Source organism: Panulirus ornatus, chromosome 42 (assembly GCF_036320965.1).
Source record: "Panulirus ornatus isolate Po-2019 chromosome 42, ASM3632096v1, whole genome shotgun sequence".
NCBI lineage: Eukaryota > Metazoa > Arthropoda > Malacostraca > Decapoda > Palinuridae > Panulirus > Panulirus ornatus.
In genome coordinates, this window is record NC_092265.1 from 17200782 (window position 1) to 17220092 (window position 19311).

Consider the following 19311-nt stretch of genomic DNA (forward strand, 5'->3'; position numbering starts at 1 on the left):
TCTAAAACACTTCACTTCCTCCAGTTTTTCTCCATTCAAACTTACCTCTCAATTGACTTGTCCCTCAACCCTATTGTATCTAATAACCTTGCTCTTATTCACATTTACTCTCAGCTTTCTTCTTTCATATGCTTTACCAAAGTCAGTCACCTGCTTCTGCAGTTTCTCACACAAATCAGCCACCAGCGTTGTATCATCAGCGAACAACAACTGACTCACTTCCCAAGCTCTCTCATCCACAACAGACTGCATACTTGCCCCTCTTTCCAAAACTCTTGCATTCTTGTATATATACATATACAGACATATACATATATACACATGTATATACTTCATACTTGCTACCTTTATTCATTCCTGTCACACATGAAATGACAACCCCCTCCCCCTGCATGCGCACGAGGTAGCACTAGGAAAAGACAACAAAGGCCACGCTTGTTCACACTCAGTCTCTAGCTGTCATGTATAATGCACTTAAACCACAGCTCCCTTTCCACATCCAGGCCCCACAAACCTTTCCATGGTTTACCTCATATGCTTCACATGCCCTGGTTCAATCCATTGACAGCACGTCGACACTGGTATACTACATCGTTCCAATTCACTCTATTCCTTGTACGCCTTTCACCCTCCTATTTGTTCAGGCCCTGATCGCTCAAAATCTTTTTCACTCCATCCTTCCACCTCCAATTTGGTCTCCCACTTCTCCTCGTTCCCTCCGCCTCTGACACATATATCGTCTTTGTCAGTCTTTCCTCATTCATTCTCTCCATGTGACCAAACCATTTCAATACACCCTCTTCTGCTCACTCTTTTTATTACCAGACATCTCTCTTACCCTTTTATTACTTATTCGATCAAATCACCTCACACCACATATTGTCCTCAAACATGTCATTTTCAACACATCCGCCCTCCTGTGTGCAACTCTATTCATAGCCCATGCCTCGCAACCATATAATATTGTGGAATCACTATTCCTTCAAACATCCCCATTTTTGCTTTTCGAGATAATATTCTTGCCTTCCACACATTTTCAATGCTCCCAGAACTTTCGCCCCCTCCCCCACCCTGTGACTCACTTCCACTTCCGTGGTTCCATCTGCTGCCAAATCCACTCCCAGATATCTAAAACACTTCACTTCCTCCAGTCTTTCTCCATTCAAACTTACCTCCCAATTGACTTGTCCCTCAACCTTACTGTACCTAATAACCTTCCTCTTATTCACATTTACTCTCAGCTTTCTTCCTTCACACACTTTATCAAACTCAGTCACCAGCATCCGCAGTTTCTTACCCGAATCAGCCACCATCACTGTATCATCAGCAAACAACAACTGACTCACTTCCCAAGCCCTCTCATCCACAACAGACTGCATACTTGCTCCTCTCTCCTAAACTGTTGCATTCACCTCCCCAACAGCCCCATCCATAAACAAATTAAACAACCATGGAGACAGACATCATGCACCCCTGCTGCAAACCAACTTTCACTGGGAACCAATCACTTTCCTCTCCTCTTACTCATACACATGCCTTACATCCTCGATAAAAACTTTTCACTGCTTCTAACAACTTGCCTCCCACACCATATATTCTTAATACCTTCCACAGAGCATCTCTTTAAACTCTATCATATGCCTTCTCCAGATCCATAAATGCTACATAAAAATCCACTTGCTTGTCTAAGTATTTCTCACATACATTCTTCAAAGCAAACACCTGATCCACACATCCTCTACCAATTCTGAAACCACATTGCTCTTCCCCAATCTGATGCTCTGTACATGCCTCTCAATCAATACCCTCCCATATGATTTCCCAGGAATACTCAACTAACTTATACCTCTGTAATTTGAGCACTCACCTTTATCCCCTTTGCCTTTGTACAATGGCACTATGCATGCATTCCACCAGTCCTCAGGCACTTCACCATGAGTCATACATACATTGAATATCCTCAGCAACCAGTCAACAACACAGTCACCTCCTTTTTTAATAGATTCAATTTCAATACCATCCAAATCCTCTGCCTTGCCGGCTTTCATCTTCCGCAAAGCTTTCACTACCTCTTCTCTGTTTACCAAATAATTCTCCCAGATCCTCTCACTTTGCACACCACCTCGACCAAAACACCCTACATCTGCCACTCTCTCATCTAACACATTCAACAAACCTTCAAAATAATCACTCCATCTCCTTCTCACATCCCCATTACTTGTTATTACCTCCCCATTAGCCCCCTTCACCAATGTTCCCATTTGTTCTTTTGTCTTATGGACTTTATTTACCTTCCTTTATTACCTTCCAAAACATCTTTTTATTCTCCCTAAAATTTAATGATAATCTCTCACCCCAACTTTCATTTGCCCTCTTTTTTGCCTCCTGCACCTTTCTATTGACCTCCTGCCTCTTTCTTTTATACATATCCCAGTCATTTGCACTATTTCCTTGCAAAAATCATCCAAATGCCCATCTCTTCTCTTTCACCAACACTCTTACTTCTTCATCCTACCACTCACTACCCTTTCTAATCTGCCCACCTCCCATGCTTCTCATGCCACAAGCATCTTTTGTGCAAGCCATCACTGCTTCCCTAAATGCATCCCATTCCTCCCCCACTCCCTTTACATCCTTTGCTCTCACCTTTTTCCATTCTGCACTTAGTCTCTCTTGGTACTTTCTCACTTTTCTTTTCTTTTAAACTATTCGCCATTTCCCGCGTTAGAGAGGTAGCGTTAAGAACAGAGAACTGGGCCTTTTTTGGAATATCCTCACCTGGCCCCCTCTGTTCCTTCTTTTGGAAAATTAAAAAAAAACGAGAGGGGAGGATTTCCAGCCCCCCACTCCCTCCCCTTTTAGTCGCCTTCTACGACACACAGGGAATATGTGGGAAGTATTCTTAATCCCCTATCACCAGGGATATGTACTTTCTCACAAATGACTATATTTGTATTCTGTTGTTTTTCCAAAGCTACCTTCTCCTATGCTTGTATGTCTTTTTGCTTGTTTGTTTATTCCTGTGTACCCTAGTCTGGTTGAAAGTTGTTTATAGTGGTATATATACAGTAATACTGGAAGGGTTAAGGTGGTTTGTGTGTTAGTACAACCTGTAGATTATAAGTAGTGTTGTATGGTATTATTGTAAGTATCAATTAATCAGCACTTAGTATCATGACTTTGTTGTGTATTTCCCTCCTCTCCCCTTCTCCTTTCAAGTATATCTCATCTTGCTTGTGTTTTTGTATCTTCTTCAGTGAGAAGTTCTCAGGTTTTTTTATATTTTCCTTTATGACTTTAGTTTGTTTCCATGCATAGATTAGCATATGCCTTTCTCTTTTTCTTTCTAGACTATTTAATTCCAGTGAGTTCATTTGCAATTATTGCTCCTGAATTCTTTCCAATTTAGTCTTTTCTGTTTGTTTCATGACAATATTCAAGTTTGCTTCATGTGATTAAGTTAGACATTTTCATTGATGTGTTTCTGTCTCTTGTACTGAAAGTCCTCAGAACCATACGACTAATCACTTTGCTCAATAGTCCTATTTTCTTAGCACATTCTATGAATTTTAGTTTCTTAATTGTGATAACACCCAAATCATGTACATTTATTCCACCCTCTATCACTTTCTGTGTTGGGCCTTCATATGGTATTCCCCATTGTATTCTTATTTATGCTATGCTTTATATACTAAAGTATTTTTGTATTTATTATACTTGATCACGATTTCCTACATCTGTGGGGTAGCACCAGGAAACAGACAAATAATGGCCCATCCGCTCATATACACACGAATAAGTATATGTATGTGAGTAGGAAAGATGGTCAAAGGGCGTTATTGGATTACGTGTTGATTGATAGGTGTGTAAAAGAGAGGCTTTTGGATGTTAATGTGCTGAGAGAGGCAGCTGGAGGGATGTCGATCACTATCTTGTGGAGGCGAAGGTGAAGATTTGTAGAGCTGTTCAGTAAAGAAGAGAGAATGTTGGGAAGAAGAGAGTGGAGAGAGTAAGTGAGCTTGGAGAGGAGACTTGTGTGAGGAAGTACCTGGAGAGATTGAGTGTAGAATGGCAATAGGTGAGCGCAAATGATGTGAGGGGAGTAGGGTGAGGAATGGGATGTATTTAGGGAAGCAGTGATTACTTGTGCAAAAGATGCATATGGCATGAGAAAGGTGGGAGGTGGGCAGATTAGAAAGGGTAGTGAGTGGTGGGGTGAAGAAGTAAGGTTGTTAGTGAAACAGAGGAGAGAGGCGTTTGGATGATATTTACAGGGAAGTAATGTGAATGACTGGGAGATGTATAAAAGAAAGCGGTAGGAGGTCAAGAGAAAGGTGGAGGACATGAAAAAGAGGGCTAATTAGAGTTGGGGTGAGAGAGTATCATTAAGTTTTAGGGAGAATAAGATGTATTAAGAGTATATGGTGTGGGAGGTAAGTTCCTACCAGTGAAAGGTTTTTATCAAGGATGTAAGGCATGTGTGCGAGTAGGAAGAGAGGAAAGTAATTGGTTCACAGTGAATGTCTGTTTGCGGCAGGGGTGTGTGACATCTCCATGGTTCTTTAATTTGTTTATGGATGGTGTTGTTAGGGAGGTGAATACAAGAGTTTTGGAGAGAAGGCCAAGTATGCAGTCTGTTGGGGATGAGAGGGCTTGGGAAGTGAGTCAGTTGTTGTTCCCTGATGATACAGCACTGATAGATGATTCGGGTGAGAAACTGCAGAAGTTGGCGACTGAGTTTGGTAAAGTGTGTGACAAAAGTAAGAAGAGAGTAAATGTGAATAAGAGCAAGGTTATTAGGTACAGTAGGGTTGAGGGACAAGTTGATTGGGAGGTAAGTTTGAATGGAGAAAAATGGAGGAAAATGAAGTGTTTTATATATCTGGGAGTAAATTTAGCAGTGGATGGAACCATGGAAGCGGAAGTGAGTCACAGAGTGAGGGGAGGGGGTGAAGGTTCTGGGATCGTTGAAGAATATGTAGATGGTGATAACATTATCTCTGAGAGCAAAAATGAGTGTTTGAAGGAATGTTGGTTCCAACAATGTTATATGGTTGCGAGGCATGGGCTATAGATACGGTTGTGTCGGGAGGGTGGATGTGTTGGAAATGAGATGTTTGAGGACAATATGTGGTGCGAGGTGGTTTGATCAAGTAAGTAATGAAAGGGTAAGAGAGATGTGTGGTAATAAAATGAGTGTGGTTTAGAGAAGAGAAGTTGTATTGAAATGTTTTGGTCACATGGAGAGAATGAGTGAGGAAAGATTGACAAAGAAGATATATGTATCAGAGGTGGAGGGAACAAGAAGTGGGAGACCAAACTGGAGATGGAAGGATGGAGTGAAAAAGATTTTGAGCGATCGGGGCCTGAACATACAGGAGGGTGAAAGGCATGCAAGGAATAGAGTGAACTGGAATGATGTGGTATACCAGGGGCAATGTGCTGTCAATGGATTGAACTAGGGCATGTGAAGCGTCTGGGGTAAACCATGGAAAGTTTTGTGGGGCCTGGATGTGGAAAGGGAGCTATGGTTTCAGTGCATTACACATGACAGCTTAAGACTAAGTGTTAACGAATGTGACCTTTGTTGTCTTTTCCTAAAGCTACCTTGCACATACATGGGGTAATATGTTTGAGGAAAGGAACCTGGATGTTTTGGCTCTGAGTGAAACGAAACTCAAGGGTAAAGGGGAAGAATGGTTTGGGAATGTCTTGGGAGTAAAGTCAGAGGTTAGTGAGAGGACAAGAGCAAGGGAAGGAGTAGCACTACTGAAACAGGAGTTGTGGGAGTATGTGATAGAGTGTAAGAAAGTAAATTCTAGATTGATATGGGTAAAACTGAAAGTGGATGGAAAGAGATGGGTGATTGTTGGTGCATATGCACCTGGGCATGAGAAGAAAGATCATGAGAGGCAAGTGTTTTGGGAGCAGCTGAATGAGTGTGTTAGTGGTTTTGATGCACAAGACCGGGTTATAGTGATGGGTGATTTGAATGCAAAGGTGAGTAATGTGGCAGTTGAGGGAATAATTGGTATACATGGGGTGTTCAGTGTTGTAAATGGAAATGGTGAAGAGCTTGTAGATTTATGTGCTGAAAAAGGACTAGTGATTGGGAATACCTGGTTTAAAAAGCCAGATATACATAAGTATACGTATGTAAGTAGGAGAGATGGCCAGAGAGCATTATTGGATTACGTGTTAATCGGTAAGTGTGCGAAAGAGAGACTTTTGGATGTTAATGTGTTGAGAGGTGCAACTGGAGGGATGTGTGATCCTTATCTCGTGGAGGCGAAGGTGAAGATTTGTAGGGGTTTTCAGAAAAGAAGAGAGAATGTTGGGGTGAAGAGAGTGGTGAGAGGAAGTGAGCTTGGGAAGGAGACTTGTGTGAGGAAGTACTAGGAGAGACTGAGTACAGAATGGAAAAAGATGAGACCAAAGGAGGTAAGGGGAGTGGGGGAGGAATGGGATGTATTTAGGGAATCAGTGAAGGCTTGCGCAAAAGATGCTTGTGGTATGAGAAGCGTGGGAGGTGGGTTGATTAGAAAGGGTAGTGAGTGGTGGGATGAAGAAGTAAGATTATTAGTGAAAGAGAAGAGAGAGGCATTTGGACAATTTTTGCAGGGAAAAAATGCAAATGAGTGGGAGATGTATAAAAGAAAGAGGCAGGAAGTCAAGAGAAAGGTGCAAGAGGTGAAAAAGAGGGCAAATGAGAGTTGGGGTGAGAGAGTATCATTAAATTTCAGGGAAAATAAAAAGATGTTTTGGAGAGAGGTAAATAAAGTGCGTAAGACAAGGGAGCAAATGGGAACTTCAGTGAAGGGGGCTAATGGGGAGGTGATAACAAATAGTGGTGATGTGAGAAGGAGATGGAGTGAGTATTTTGAAGGTTTGTTGAATGTGTTTTATGATAGAGTGGCAGATATAGGGTGTTTTGGTCGAGGTGGTGTGCAAAGTGAGAGGGTTAGGGAAAATGATTTGGTAAACAGAGAAGAGGTAGTAAAAGCTTTGCGAAAGATGAAAGTCGGCAAGGCAGCAGGTTTGGATGGTATTGCAGTGGAATTTATTAAAAAAGGGGGTGACTGTATTGTTGACTGGTTGGTAAGGTTATTTAATGTATGTATGACTCATGGTGAGGTGCCTGAGGATTGGCGGAATGCTCGCATAGTGCCATTGTACAAAGGCAAAGGTGATAAGAGTGAGTGCTCAAATTACAGAGGTATAAGTTTGTTGAGTATTCCTGGTAAATTATATGGGAGGGTATTGATTAAGAGGGTGAAGGCATGTACAGAGCATCAGATTAGGGAAGAGCAGTGTGGTTTCAGAAGTGGTAGAGGATGTGTGGATCAGGTGTTTGCTTTGAAGAATGTATGTGAGAAATACTTAGAAAAGCAAATGGATTTGTATGTAGCATTTATGGATCTGGAGAAGGCATATGATAGAGTTGATAGAGATGCTCTGTGGAAGGTATTAAGACTATATGGTGTGGGAGGCAAGTATTCTGGGAGCCTTGAAGAATGTTTGGAAGTTGAGAACATTATCTCAGAAAGCAAAAATGGGTATGTTTGAAGGAATAGTGGTTCCAACAAGGTTGTATGGTTGCAAGGCGTGGGCTATGGATAGAGTTGTGCGCAGGGGGGTGGATGTGCTGGAAATGAGATGTTTGAGGACAATATGTGGTGTGTGGTGGTTTGATTGAATAAGTAATGTAAGGGTAAGAGAGTTGTGTGGAAATAAAAAGAGTGTGGTTGAGAGAGCAGAAGAGGGTGTTTTGAAATGGTTTGTCACATGGAGAGTGAGTGAGGAAAGATTGACCAAGAGGATATATGTGTCAGAGGTGGAGGGAATGAGGAGAAGTGGGAGACCAAATTGGAGGTGGAAAGATGGAATGAAAAAGATTTTGAGTGATCGGGCCCTGAACATGCAGGAGGGTGAAAGGCGTGGAAGGAATAGAGTGAATTGTAACGATGTAATATACCGGGGTCGACGTGCTGTCAATGGATTGAACTAGGGCATGTGAAGCATCTGGGGTAAACCATGGAAAGTTCTGTGGGTCCTGGATGTGGAAAGGGAGCTGTGGTTTCGGTGCATTATTACATGACAGCTAGAGAGTGAGTGTGAACAAATGTGGCTTTTGTTGTCTTTTCCTAGCGTTACCTCGCACACATCAGGGGGGAGGGGGTTTTTATTCCAAGTGTGGCGGGGTGGCGATGGGAATGAATAAAGGCAGACAGTATGAATTATGTACATGTGTATATATGTATGTCTGTGTGTGTATATATATGTGTACATTGAGATGTATAGGTATGTATATTTGCGTGTGTGGACATGTATGTATATACATGTGAATGTGGGTGGGTTGGGCCATTCTTTCGTCTGTTTCCTTGCACTACCTCGCTAATGCGGGAGACAGTGACAAAGCAAAATAATGATAAAAAAGAATTTTTTATTTTGCTTTGTCGCTGTTTCCTGCGTTAGCGAGGTAGCGCAAGGAAACAGACAAAAGAATGGCCCAACCCACCCACATACATATATATATATACATACACCTTCACATACGCAAATATACATACCTATACATCTCAGCGTATACATATATATACACACACAGACATATACATATATGCACATGTACATAATTCAACTTGTCTGCCTTTATTCATTCCCATCGCCACCCTGCCACACATGAAATAACAACCCCCTCCCCCCTCATGTGTGCGAGGTAGCGCTAGGAAGACAACAAAGGCCCCATTCGTTCACACTCAGTCTCTAGCTGTCATGTAATAATGCACCGAAACCACAGCTCCCTTTCCACATCCAGGCCCCATAGAACTTTCCATGGTTTACTCTAATGAAAATGTACATGTGTATATATGTATATGTCTGTGTATATATATGTATGTATATGTTGAAATGTATAGGCATGTATATGTGCGTGTGTGGGAGTTTATATATATACACATGTGTATGTCGGTGGGTTGGGCCATTCTTTCGTCTGTTTCCTTGCGTTACCTTGCTGATGAGGGAGACAGCAACTAAGTATAATAAATATTTCTATTATTGATATTATTATTATTATTATCATTATTATTATTATTATTATTATTATTATTATTATTATTATTATTATTATTGCTATTATTATTGTTTTATTTATTTATTTATTTATTTTCCTTTGTCGCTGTCTCCCGTGTTAGCGAGGTAGCGCAAGGAAACAGATGAAAGAATGGCCCAACCCACCCACATACACATGTATGTACATACACGTCCACACACGCAAATAAACATACCTGTACATCTCAATGTGTACATATATGTATACACACACAGACATATACATATATACACATGTACATAATTCATGCTGTCTGCCTTTATTCATTTCCATCGCCACCTCGCCACACATGGAATAACAACCCCTTCCCCCCTCATATGTGCAAGGAACCCCTTCCCCCCTCATATGTGCGAGGTAGTGCTAGGAAAAGACAACAAAGGCCCCATTCGTTCACACTCATTCTCTAGCTGTTATGTAATAATCCACCGAAACCACAGCTCCCTTTCCACATCCATGCCCCACAGAACTTTCCATGGTTTACCCCAGACACTTCACATGCCCTGGTTCAATCCATTGACAGCACGTTGACCCTGGTATACCACATCGTTCCTATTCACTCTATTCCTTGCACGCCTTTCACCCTCCTGCATGTTTAGGCCCCGATCACTCAAAATCTTTTTCACTCCATCTTTCCACCTCCAATTTGGTCTCCCACTTCTCCTCATTCCCTCCACCTCTGACACATATATCCTCTTGGTCAATCTTTCCTCACTCATTCTCTCCATGTGACCAAACCATTTCAAAACACCCTCTTCTGCTCTCTCCACCACACTCTTTTTATTACCACACATCTCTCTTAACCTTTTATTACTTACTCGATCAAACTACCTCACACCACATATTGTCCTCATACATCTCATTTCCAGCACATCCACCCTACTCCACACAACTCTATCCATAGCCCATGCCTCGCAACCATAAAACATTGTTGGAACCACTATTCCTTCAAACATACCCATTTTTGCTTTCTGAGATAATGTTCTCGACTTCCACACATTCTTCAATGCTCCCAGAATTTTCGCCCCCTTCCCCACCCTATGATTCACTTCCACTTCCATGGTTCCATCCGCTGCCAAATCCACTCCCAGATATCTAAAACACTTTACTTCCTCCAGTTTTTCTCCATTCAAACTTACCTTCCTATTGACTTGACCCTCAACCCTACTGTACCTAATAACCTTGCTCTTATTCACATTTACTCTCAATCTTCTTCTTTCACACACTTTACCAAACTCAGTCACCAGCTTCTGCAGTCTCTCACATGAATCAGCCATCAGCGCTGTATCATCAACGAACAACAACTGACTCACTTCCTAAGCTCTCTCATCCACAACAGACTGCATACTTGCCCCTCTTTCCAAAACTCTTGCATTCACCTCCCTAACGACCCCATCCATAAACAAATTAAACAACCATGGAGACATCACACATCCCTGCCGCAAACCTACATTCACTGAGAACCAATCACTTTCCTCTTTTCCTACACGTATGCATGCCTTATATCCTCGATAAAAACTTTTCACTGCTTCTAACAACTTGCCTCCCACACCATATATTCTTAATACCTTCCACAGAGCATCTCTATCGACTATATCATGTGGCTTCTCCACATCCATAAATGCTACTTACAAATCCATTTGCTTTTCTAAGTATTTCTCACATACATTCTTCAAAGCAAACACCTGATCCACACATCCTCTACCACTTCTGAAACCTCACTGCTCTTCCCCAATCTGATGCTCCGTACATGCCTTCACCATCTCAATCAATACCCTCCCATATAATTTACCAGGAATACTCACCAAACTTATACCTCTGTAATTTGAGCACTCACTCTTATCCCTTTGCCTTTGTACAATGGCACAATGCAAGCATTCCGCCAATCCTCAGGCACCTCACCATGAATCATTTTTTTTTTTTTTTTTTTTTATACTTTGTCGCTGTCTCCCGCGTTTGCGAGGTAGCGCAAGGAAACAGACGAAAGAAATGGCCCAACCCCCCCCATACACATGTACATACACACGTCCACACACACAAATATACATACCTACACAGCTTTCCATGGTTTACCCCGGACGCTTCACATGCCTTGATTCAATCCACTGACAGCACGTCAACCCCTGTATACCACATCGCTCCAATTCACTCTATTCCTTGCCCTCCTTTCACCCTCCTGCATGTTCAGGCCCTGATCACACAAAATCTTTTTCACTCCATCTTTCCACCTCCAATTTGGTCTCCCTCTTCTCCTCGTTCCCTCCACCTCCGACACATATATCCTCTTGGTCAATCTTTCCTCACTCATTCTCTCCATGTGCCCAAATCATTTTAAAACACCCTCTTCTGCTCTCTCAACCACGCTCTTTTTATTTCCACACATCTCTCTTACCCTTACGTTACTTACTCGATCAAACCACCTCACACCACACATTGTCCTCAAACATCTCATTTCCAGCACATCCATCCTCCTGCGCACAACTCTATCCATAGCCCACGCCTCGCAACCATACAACATTGTTGGAACTACTATTCCTTCAAACATACCCATTTTTGCTTTCCGGGATAATGTTCTCGACTTCCACACATTTTTCAAGGCTCCCAAAATTTTCGCCCCCTCCCCCACCCTATGATCCACTTCCGCTTCCATGGTTCCATCCGCTGACAGATCCACTCCCAGATATCTAAAACACTTCACTTCCTCCAGTTTTTCACCATTCAAACTCACCTCCCAATTGACTTGACCCTCAACCCTACTGTACCTAATAACCTTGCTCTTATTCACATTTACTCTTAACTTTCTTCTTCCACACACTTTACCAAACTCCGTCACCAGCTTCTGCAGTTTCTCACATGAATCAGCCACCAGCGCTGTATCATCAGCGAACAACAACTGACTCACTTCCCAAGCTCTCTCATCCCCAACAGACTTCATACTTGCCCCTCTTTCCAAGACTCTTGCATTTACCTCCCTAACAACCCCATCCATAAACAAATTAAACAACCATGGAGACATCACACACCCCTGCCGCAAACCTACATTCACTGAGAACCAATCACTTTCCTCTCTTCCTACACGTACACATGCCTTACATCCTCGATAAAAACTTTTCACTGCTTCTAACAACTTGCCTCCCACACCATATATTCTTAATACCTTCCACAGAGCATCTCTATCAACTCTATCATATGCCTTCTCCAGATCCATGAATGCTACATACAAATCCATTTGCTTTTCTAAGTATTTCTCACATACATTCTTCAAAGCAAACACCTGATCCACACATCCTCTACCACTTCTGAAACCACACTGCTCTTCCCCAATCTGATGCTCTGTACATGCCTTCACCCTCTCAATCAATACCCTCCCATATAATTTACCAGGAATACTCAACAAACTTATACCTCTGTAATTTGAGCACTCACTCTTATCCCCTTTGCCTTTGTACAATGGCACTATGCACCATGAATCATACATACATTGAATAACCTTACCAACCAGTCAACAATACAGTCTCCCCCTTTTTTAATAAATTCCACTGCAATACCATCCAAACCCACTTCTTTGCTGGCTTTCATCTTCCACAAAGCTTTTACTACCTCTTCTCTGTTTACCAAATTATTTTCCCTAACCCTCTCACTTTGCACACCACCTCGACCAAAATACCCTATATCTGCCACTCTATCATCAAACACATCCAACAGACCTTCAGAATACTCACTCCATCTTCTCACATCACCACTACTTGTTATCACCTCCCCATTTGCCCCCTTCACTGAAGTTCCCATTTGTTCCCTTGTCTTACGCGCTTTATTTACCTCCTTCCAAAACATCTTTTATTCTCCCGAAAATTTAATGATACTCTCTCACCCCAACTCTCATTTGCCCTCTTTTTCACCTCTTGCACCTTTCTCTTGACTTCCTGCCTCTTTCTTTTATACATCTCCCACTCATTTGCATTATTTCCCTGGAAAAATCGTCCAAATGCCTCTCTCTCTTCTCTTTCACTAATACTCTTACTTCTTCATCCCACCACTCACTACCCTTTCTAATCTCCCCACCTCCCACACTTCTCATGTCGCAAGCATCTTTTGCGCAAGCCTTCACTGCTTCCCTAAATACATCCCATTCCTCCCCCACTCCCCTTACCTCCTTTGTTCTCATCTTTTTCCATTTTGTATTCAGTCTCTCCTGGTACTTCCTCACACAAGTCTCCTCCCAAGCTCACTTACTCTCACCACTCTCTTCACCCCAACATTCTCTCCTCTTTTCTGAATACCTCTACAAATCTTCACCTTCGCCTGCACAAGATAACAATCCGACATCCTTCTAGTTGCACCTCTCAACACATTAACATTCAAAAGTCTCTCTTTCACACGCCTATCAATTAACACATAGTCTAATAATGCTCTCTGGCCATCTCTCCTACTTACATACGTATACTTATGTATATCTCTCTTTTTGAACCAGGTATTCCCAATTATTATTATTATTATTATTATGATTATTATTATTATTATTATTATTATTATTATTATTATTATTATTATTATTATTATACTTTGTTGCTGTCTCTCGTGTTAGCGAGGTAGAGTAAGGAAATAGACGGAAAAATGACCCATCCCACTCACATACACATGTATATAAATACACACCCACACACACACACATATACATACCTGTACATTTCAAGCTATACATACATATACGTACGCAGAGATATACATATATATATATATACATGCACATATTCACACTTCTTGCCTTCATCCACTTCTGTCACAACCCTGTCACATATGAAATACCCCCCCCGCGAATGTGTGAGGTAGTGCTAGAAATAGACAACAAAGGCCACATTCGTTCACACTCAGTCTCTAGCTGTCTTGTGTAATGCACCAAAACTACAGCTCCCCTTCAACATCCAGGCACCTCAGAACTTTCCATGGTTTACCCCAGATGCTTCACATTTTCTGGTTCAATCCATTGACAGCACGTCGACCCCGGTATACCACATCTATTCATTCTATTCCTTGCATGCCTTTCACCTACCTGTGTGTACAGGCCCTGATGGCTCAAAATCTTTTTCACTTCATCCTTCTACCTCCACTTTGGTCCCCACTTCTCCTTGTTCCCTCCATCCCCGATACATATATCTTCTTTGTCAATCTTTCCTTGCTTATTCTCTCCATGGTTGATGCATATATCCTCTTTGTCAATCTTTCCTCACTCTTTCTCTCCATTTTACCAAACCATTTCAATACACCCTCTTCTGCTCTCTCAAACACACTCTTTTTATTACCACACATCTCTCTTATCCTTTCATTACTTACTTGATCAAACCACCTCACACCACATATAGTCCTCAAACATCTCATTTCCAACACATCCACCCTCCTCTGCACAACCCTACCTATAGCCCCTGCCTCGCAACGATATAACATTTTTGGAAGTACTATTCCTTCAAACACACCCATTTTTGCTCTGAGATAATATTCTTGCCTTCCACATATTCTTTTGTGCTTACAGAACCTTCACCCCCTTCCCCACCCTGTGACTCACTTCCACTTCCATGGTTCCATGCTTCTGCTAAATCCAGTCCCAGATATCTAAAACACTTCACTTCCTCCAGTTTTTCTCCATTCAAACTTACCTCCCAATTGACTTGTCCCTCAACCCTACTGAACCTAACAACCTTGCTCTTATTCTTATTTACTCTCAGCTTTCTTCTTTCACATGCTTTACCAAACTCAGTCACCAGCTTCTCCAGTTTCTCACCCGAATCAGCCGCCAGCACTGTGTCATCAGCAATCAACAACTGACTCACTTCCCAGGCCTTCTCATCCACAACAGACTGCTTACTTGCCCCTCTCTCCAAAACTCATGCATTCAACTCCCTAACAACCCCATCCATAAACAAATTAAACAACCATGGAGACATCACACACCCCTGCCGCAAACCAACATTCACTGGGAACCAATCACTTTCCTCTCTTCCTACTCATACACATGCCTTACATCCTTGGTAAAAACTTTTCACTGCGTCTAGCAACTTACCTCCCACACCATATAATCTTAATACCTTCCATACAGCATCTCTATCAACTTTTATCATATGCCTTCTCCAGATCCATAAATGCTACATACAAATCCATCTGTTTTGCTAAGTATTTCTCACATACATTCTTCAAAGGAATCACCTAATCCACTTTTCCTCTACCACTTCTGAAACCATACTGCTCTTCTCCAATCTGATGCTCTGTACATGCCTTCACCCTCTCAGTCAATACCTTACCATATAGTTTCCCAAGAATTGTCAACAAACTTATTCCTCTGTAGTTTGAACAGTCACCTTTATACCCTTAGCCTTTATACAGTGACACTATGCATGTATTCTGCCAATCCTCAGGCACTTCATCATGAACCATATATACATTGAATATTATCATCAACCAGTCAACAACACATTCACCCCCTTTTTTAATAGATTCCACTGCAGCATCATCCATACCCACTGCCTTGCTGGCTATCATCTTCTGCAAAGCTTTCACTACCTCTTCTCTTTTTACCAAACCATTCCCCCTAACCCTCTCACTTTGCAGACCACTTCAACCAAAACACCCTATATCTGCCACTCTATCATCAAACACATTCAACAAACCTTCAAAATACTCAGAGAAGTCTTTTCTGAGTAAGTTAGGGTAGCCAGTGTTTTTGATTTATCAGGACTTGGTTTGTGCTTGTATAAATTTGCAGATAATGCAAAAGATTTGAGAGAAGTAGAGAATAATCAGTTTAACATCAGCATCAGCTTACCAAAGGATATAGTTAGACTTCAGATTTGGTCAGATACATGTTTGGTGAAGTTTAACACAGGCAAATGCAAAGTAATGAGAAGGGAACACTGAAAGAAGGCAGAGATATAACTATAATCTGGCAGAAAACAAACAACATTAATCTCATTATGAAAGTGATTTGGGGGTTAACATAATACCCGTAAGAGTTTTGGAGGCAAATTATATGATGGTTTATGTTAAAACTGTAGGAAAGTATATGGATAAGAAAGTGTTTTTTAAACTGTTTATTGCTTATAGTTAATCTAGATTAGAGTATGGATTTGAGGTTTGGTTTCCATGCTTAAAGAAAAATAGATATTGAATAAAGAAGATCTAGAGTGTGGCAAAGAGCTGAGTGACAGGAAGGATTAAGATGATTTGCACACCTTGGAAGAGAGGAGAATGAGGGCTGACATGATTCTATCCTTCAGTTTCTGAAATCAAATTAAGAATGTTGGTAGTAAACAATGGCAGTAAACAATTTTTTGCTAAATGCAAAAAAAGGTCAAAAAAGATATTGTAGTTAGAAACATTTGCAAGAAGCTTGTTAGAAAAGATGTAAAGGTGAATTTTTACTGCATTAGAATTATGGATAAAAGACTGAATATCGAGAGTAAATGGAAGTTTAAAAAGCTGTAGCATAGTAAAAGAAGATTAAGTTATAATCTCCCACAAGTGAAGATATGGAGATACACAGCAAATTTATTCTTACATATTATAATTTCTCTCCAACATATACATTTTCAGTTGTTGTTTCAAGTTCTCACTTTAAAATGTCTCTGAATTCCTCCCCTCTCTCTGCATGGCACATGTGACTATCACAGTAGGTTTCAGCCATCAAACTTGAAATCCTTACTAGTAAACTTGAACTTACATGATTTCATTGAAATTATAATGACTTTTCTCGCCAACCATCCTTCATCAAAATTCCTATACCCTTCTTTGCAAAACATCTATTTCATCTAACGAGCTTGATGTCAGATCCCTTGCTCTCAGCAAGAATAGACTCCTGAATTTTCTCTATATTCTGATTGTTAAGACATTTTTTGATTACATCCGCTGCAGTCCAATTTGATGGTTTATAGCAAACCTATAAACACAGTACATATGTAAAACTTTTTTTGCTGTATCCTATTTTTCATTTCCTGATGTTTGCTGTAGTAAAGGATATTTATTTTGTAATTCATTAATTCTATTGTATGACTAGCAGATATGGGTGCCTATATCTATTACTCTTTTCAGTAGGTTTGTCTTGTAAGCAGATGAAAAGTGCATTTTGCAGACTTCATTTGATTTGTTTCTACTCAAGAAGCAAATAGAAGAATATGTTTTTTGATACCTAATGAAGATACAGAAGGTTGCTGCGTGTTATGACTGCTGTCATTTGGCTCATTACACTTATTTGTAAAGATTTGTACAGACTAAGGTTTACTTTTTCATTCTTTTACAGATAGCTACAAATGAAATTTGTAACTCATATTGATAAATGAAGATGTTTTGATAAGAAAATGAGGAAATAACAGGTTAAGTAATTTTCCTATATCATCTAGGTATGGCATATTGGTAAATGTCCACGATGCCAGGATGAGCTGGAGGTTAAGAAGATGTCTACCAATGACTTATTCCTTTCTTGGGTGATCAAAGTGGCTTGGTGGATCAAAAAAGAATACCCACACCTTACTCTCATCATGTGGGATGATATGATGAGACAAATTTCTTTAGAGAAGCTTAAAAGTTAGTATGTTTTTTCTTGGATTGTTTGTCTGCCTAAAGAAAAAAGATACGCAAAATTTTGTCATGACTATATATGTATTTTTTTTTGACTATATATGTTTTTTTTTCTTTCTTTTTTAATTTTCCAAAAGAGGGAACAGCGAAGGGGGCCAGGTGAGGATATTCCCTCAAAGGCCCAGTCCTCTGTTCTTAATGCTACCTCGCTATCGCGGGAAATGGCGAATAGTATGGAAAAATAAAAAAAAATTTATTTATTTATTATACTTTGTTGCTGTCTCCCACGTTAGCGATGTAGTGCAAGGAAACAGACAAATGAATGGCCCAACCCACCCACATACACATGTATATACATACACATCCACACACGCACATATACATACTTGTACACCTCAACGTATACATATATATACACACACAGACATATACATATATACACTTGTACGTAATTCATACTGTCTCCCCTTATTCATTCCCATCGCCACCCCGCCTCACATGAAATGACAATCCCCTCCCCCTGCATGTGCGCAAGGTAGCGCTAGGAAAAGACAACAAAGGCCACATTTGTTCACTCAGTCTCTAGCTGTCGTGTGTAATGCACTGAAACCACAGCTCCCTTTCCACATCCATGCCCCACAGAACTTTCCATGGTTTACCCCAGATGCTTCACATGCCCTGGTTCAATCCATTGACAGCACGTCGACCCGCTATACCACATCGTTCCTATTCACTCTAATCCTTCCACACCTTTCACCCTCCTGAATGTTCAGGCCCAGATCACTCAAAATCTTTTTCACTCCATCTTTCCACCTCCAATTTGGTCTCCCACTTCTCCTTGTTCACTCCACCTCTGACACATATCTCCTCTTGGTCAATCTTTCCTCACTCATTCTCTCCATGTGACGAAACCATTTCAAAACACCCTCTTCTTCTCTCTCAACCACACTCTTTTTATTACCACTTATCTCTCTTCCCCTTTCATTACTTACTCGATCAAAGCACCTCACACCACATATTGTCCTCAGACATCCCATCTCCAGCACATCCACCCTCCTCTGCACAACTCTATCTATAGCTCACGCCTTGCAACCATATAACATTGTTGGAACCACTATTCCTTCAAACATACCCATTTTTGCTTTACAAGATAACGTTCTTGACTTCCACACATACTTCACTGCTCCCAGAACTTTTGCCAGCTCCCCCACCCTATGATTCACTTCCACTTCCATGGTTCCATCTGCTGCCAAATCCACTCCCAGATATCTAAACACTTCACTTCCTCCAGTTTTTCTCCATTCAAACTTACCTCCCAATTGACTTGTCCCTCAACCCTACTGTACCTAATAACCTTGCTCTTATTCACATTTAATCTCTGCTTTCTTCTTTCACACACTTTACAAAATTCAGTCACCAGCTTCTGCAGTTTCTCACCCGAATCAGCCACCAGCACTGCATGATCAGCGAACAACAACTGACTCACTTCCCAAGCTCTTTCATCCACAACAGACTGCATACTTGCCCCTTTCTCCAAAACTCTTGCATTCACCTCCTCAACATCCCCATCCATAAACAAATTCAACAACCATGGAGACATCACACACCCCTGCCGCAAACCAACATTCACTGAGAACCAA

General features: G+C 41.1%; 1 protein-coding gene across 5 annotated transcripts in view; it reads left to right on the plus strand.

Annotated features, from left to right (window-relative positions):
• The window catches only part of LOC139761944 (hexosaminidase D-like), a 284074-nt gene that overhangs the window by 150381 nt on the left and 114382 nt on the right, over window positions 1–19311 (plus strand). For all 5 annotated transcript variants that reach the window (XM_071686643.1, XM_071686648.1, XM_071686644.1 and 2 more), the window contains one exon: window positions 17494–17677. In XM_071686643.1, the coding sequence (XP_071542744.1) occupies window positions 17494–17677 (184 nt within the window). The remainder of the gene's footprint in view (window positions 1–17493; window positions 17678–19311) is intronic.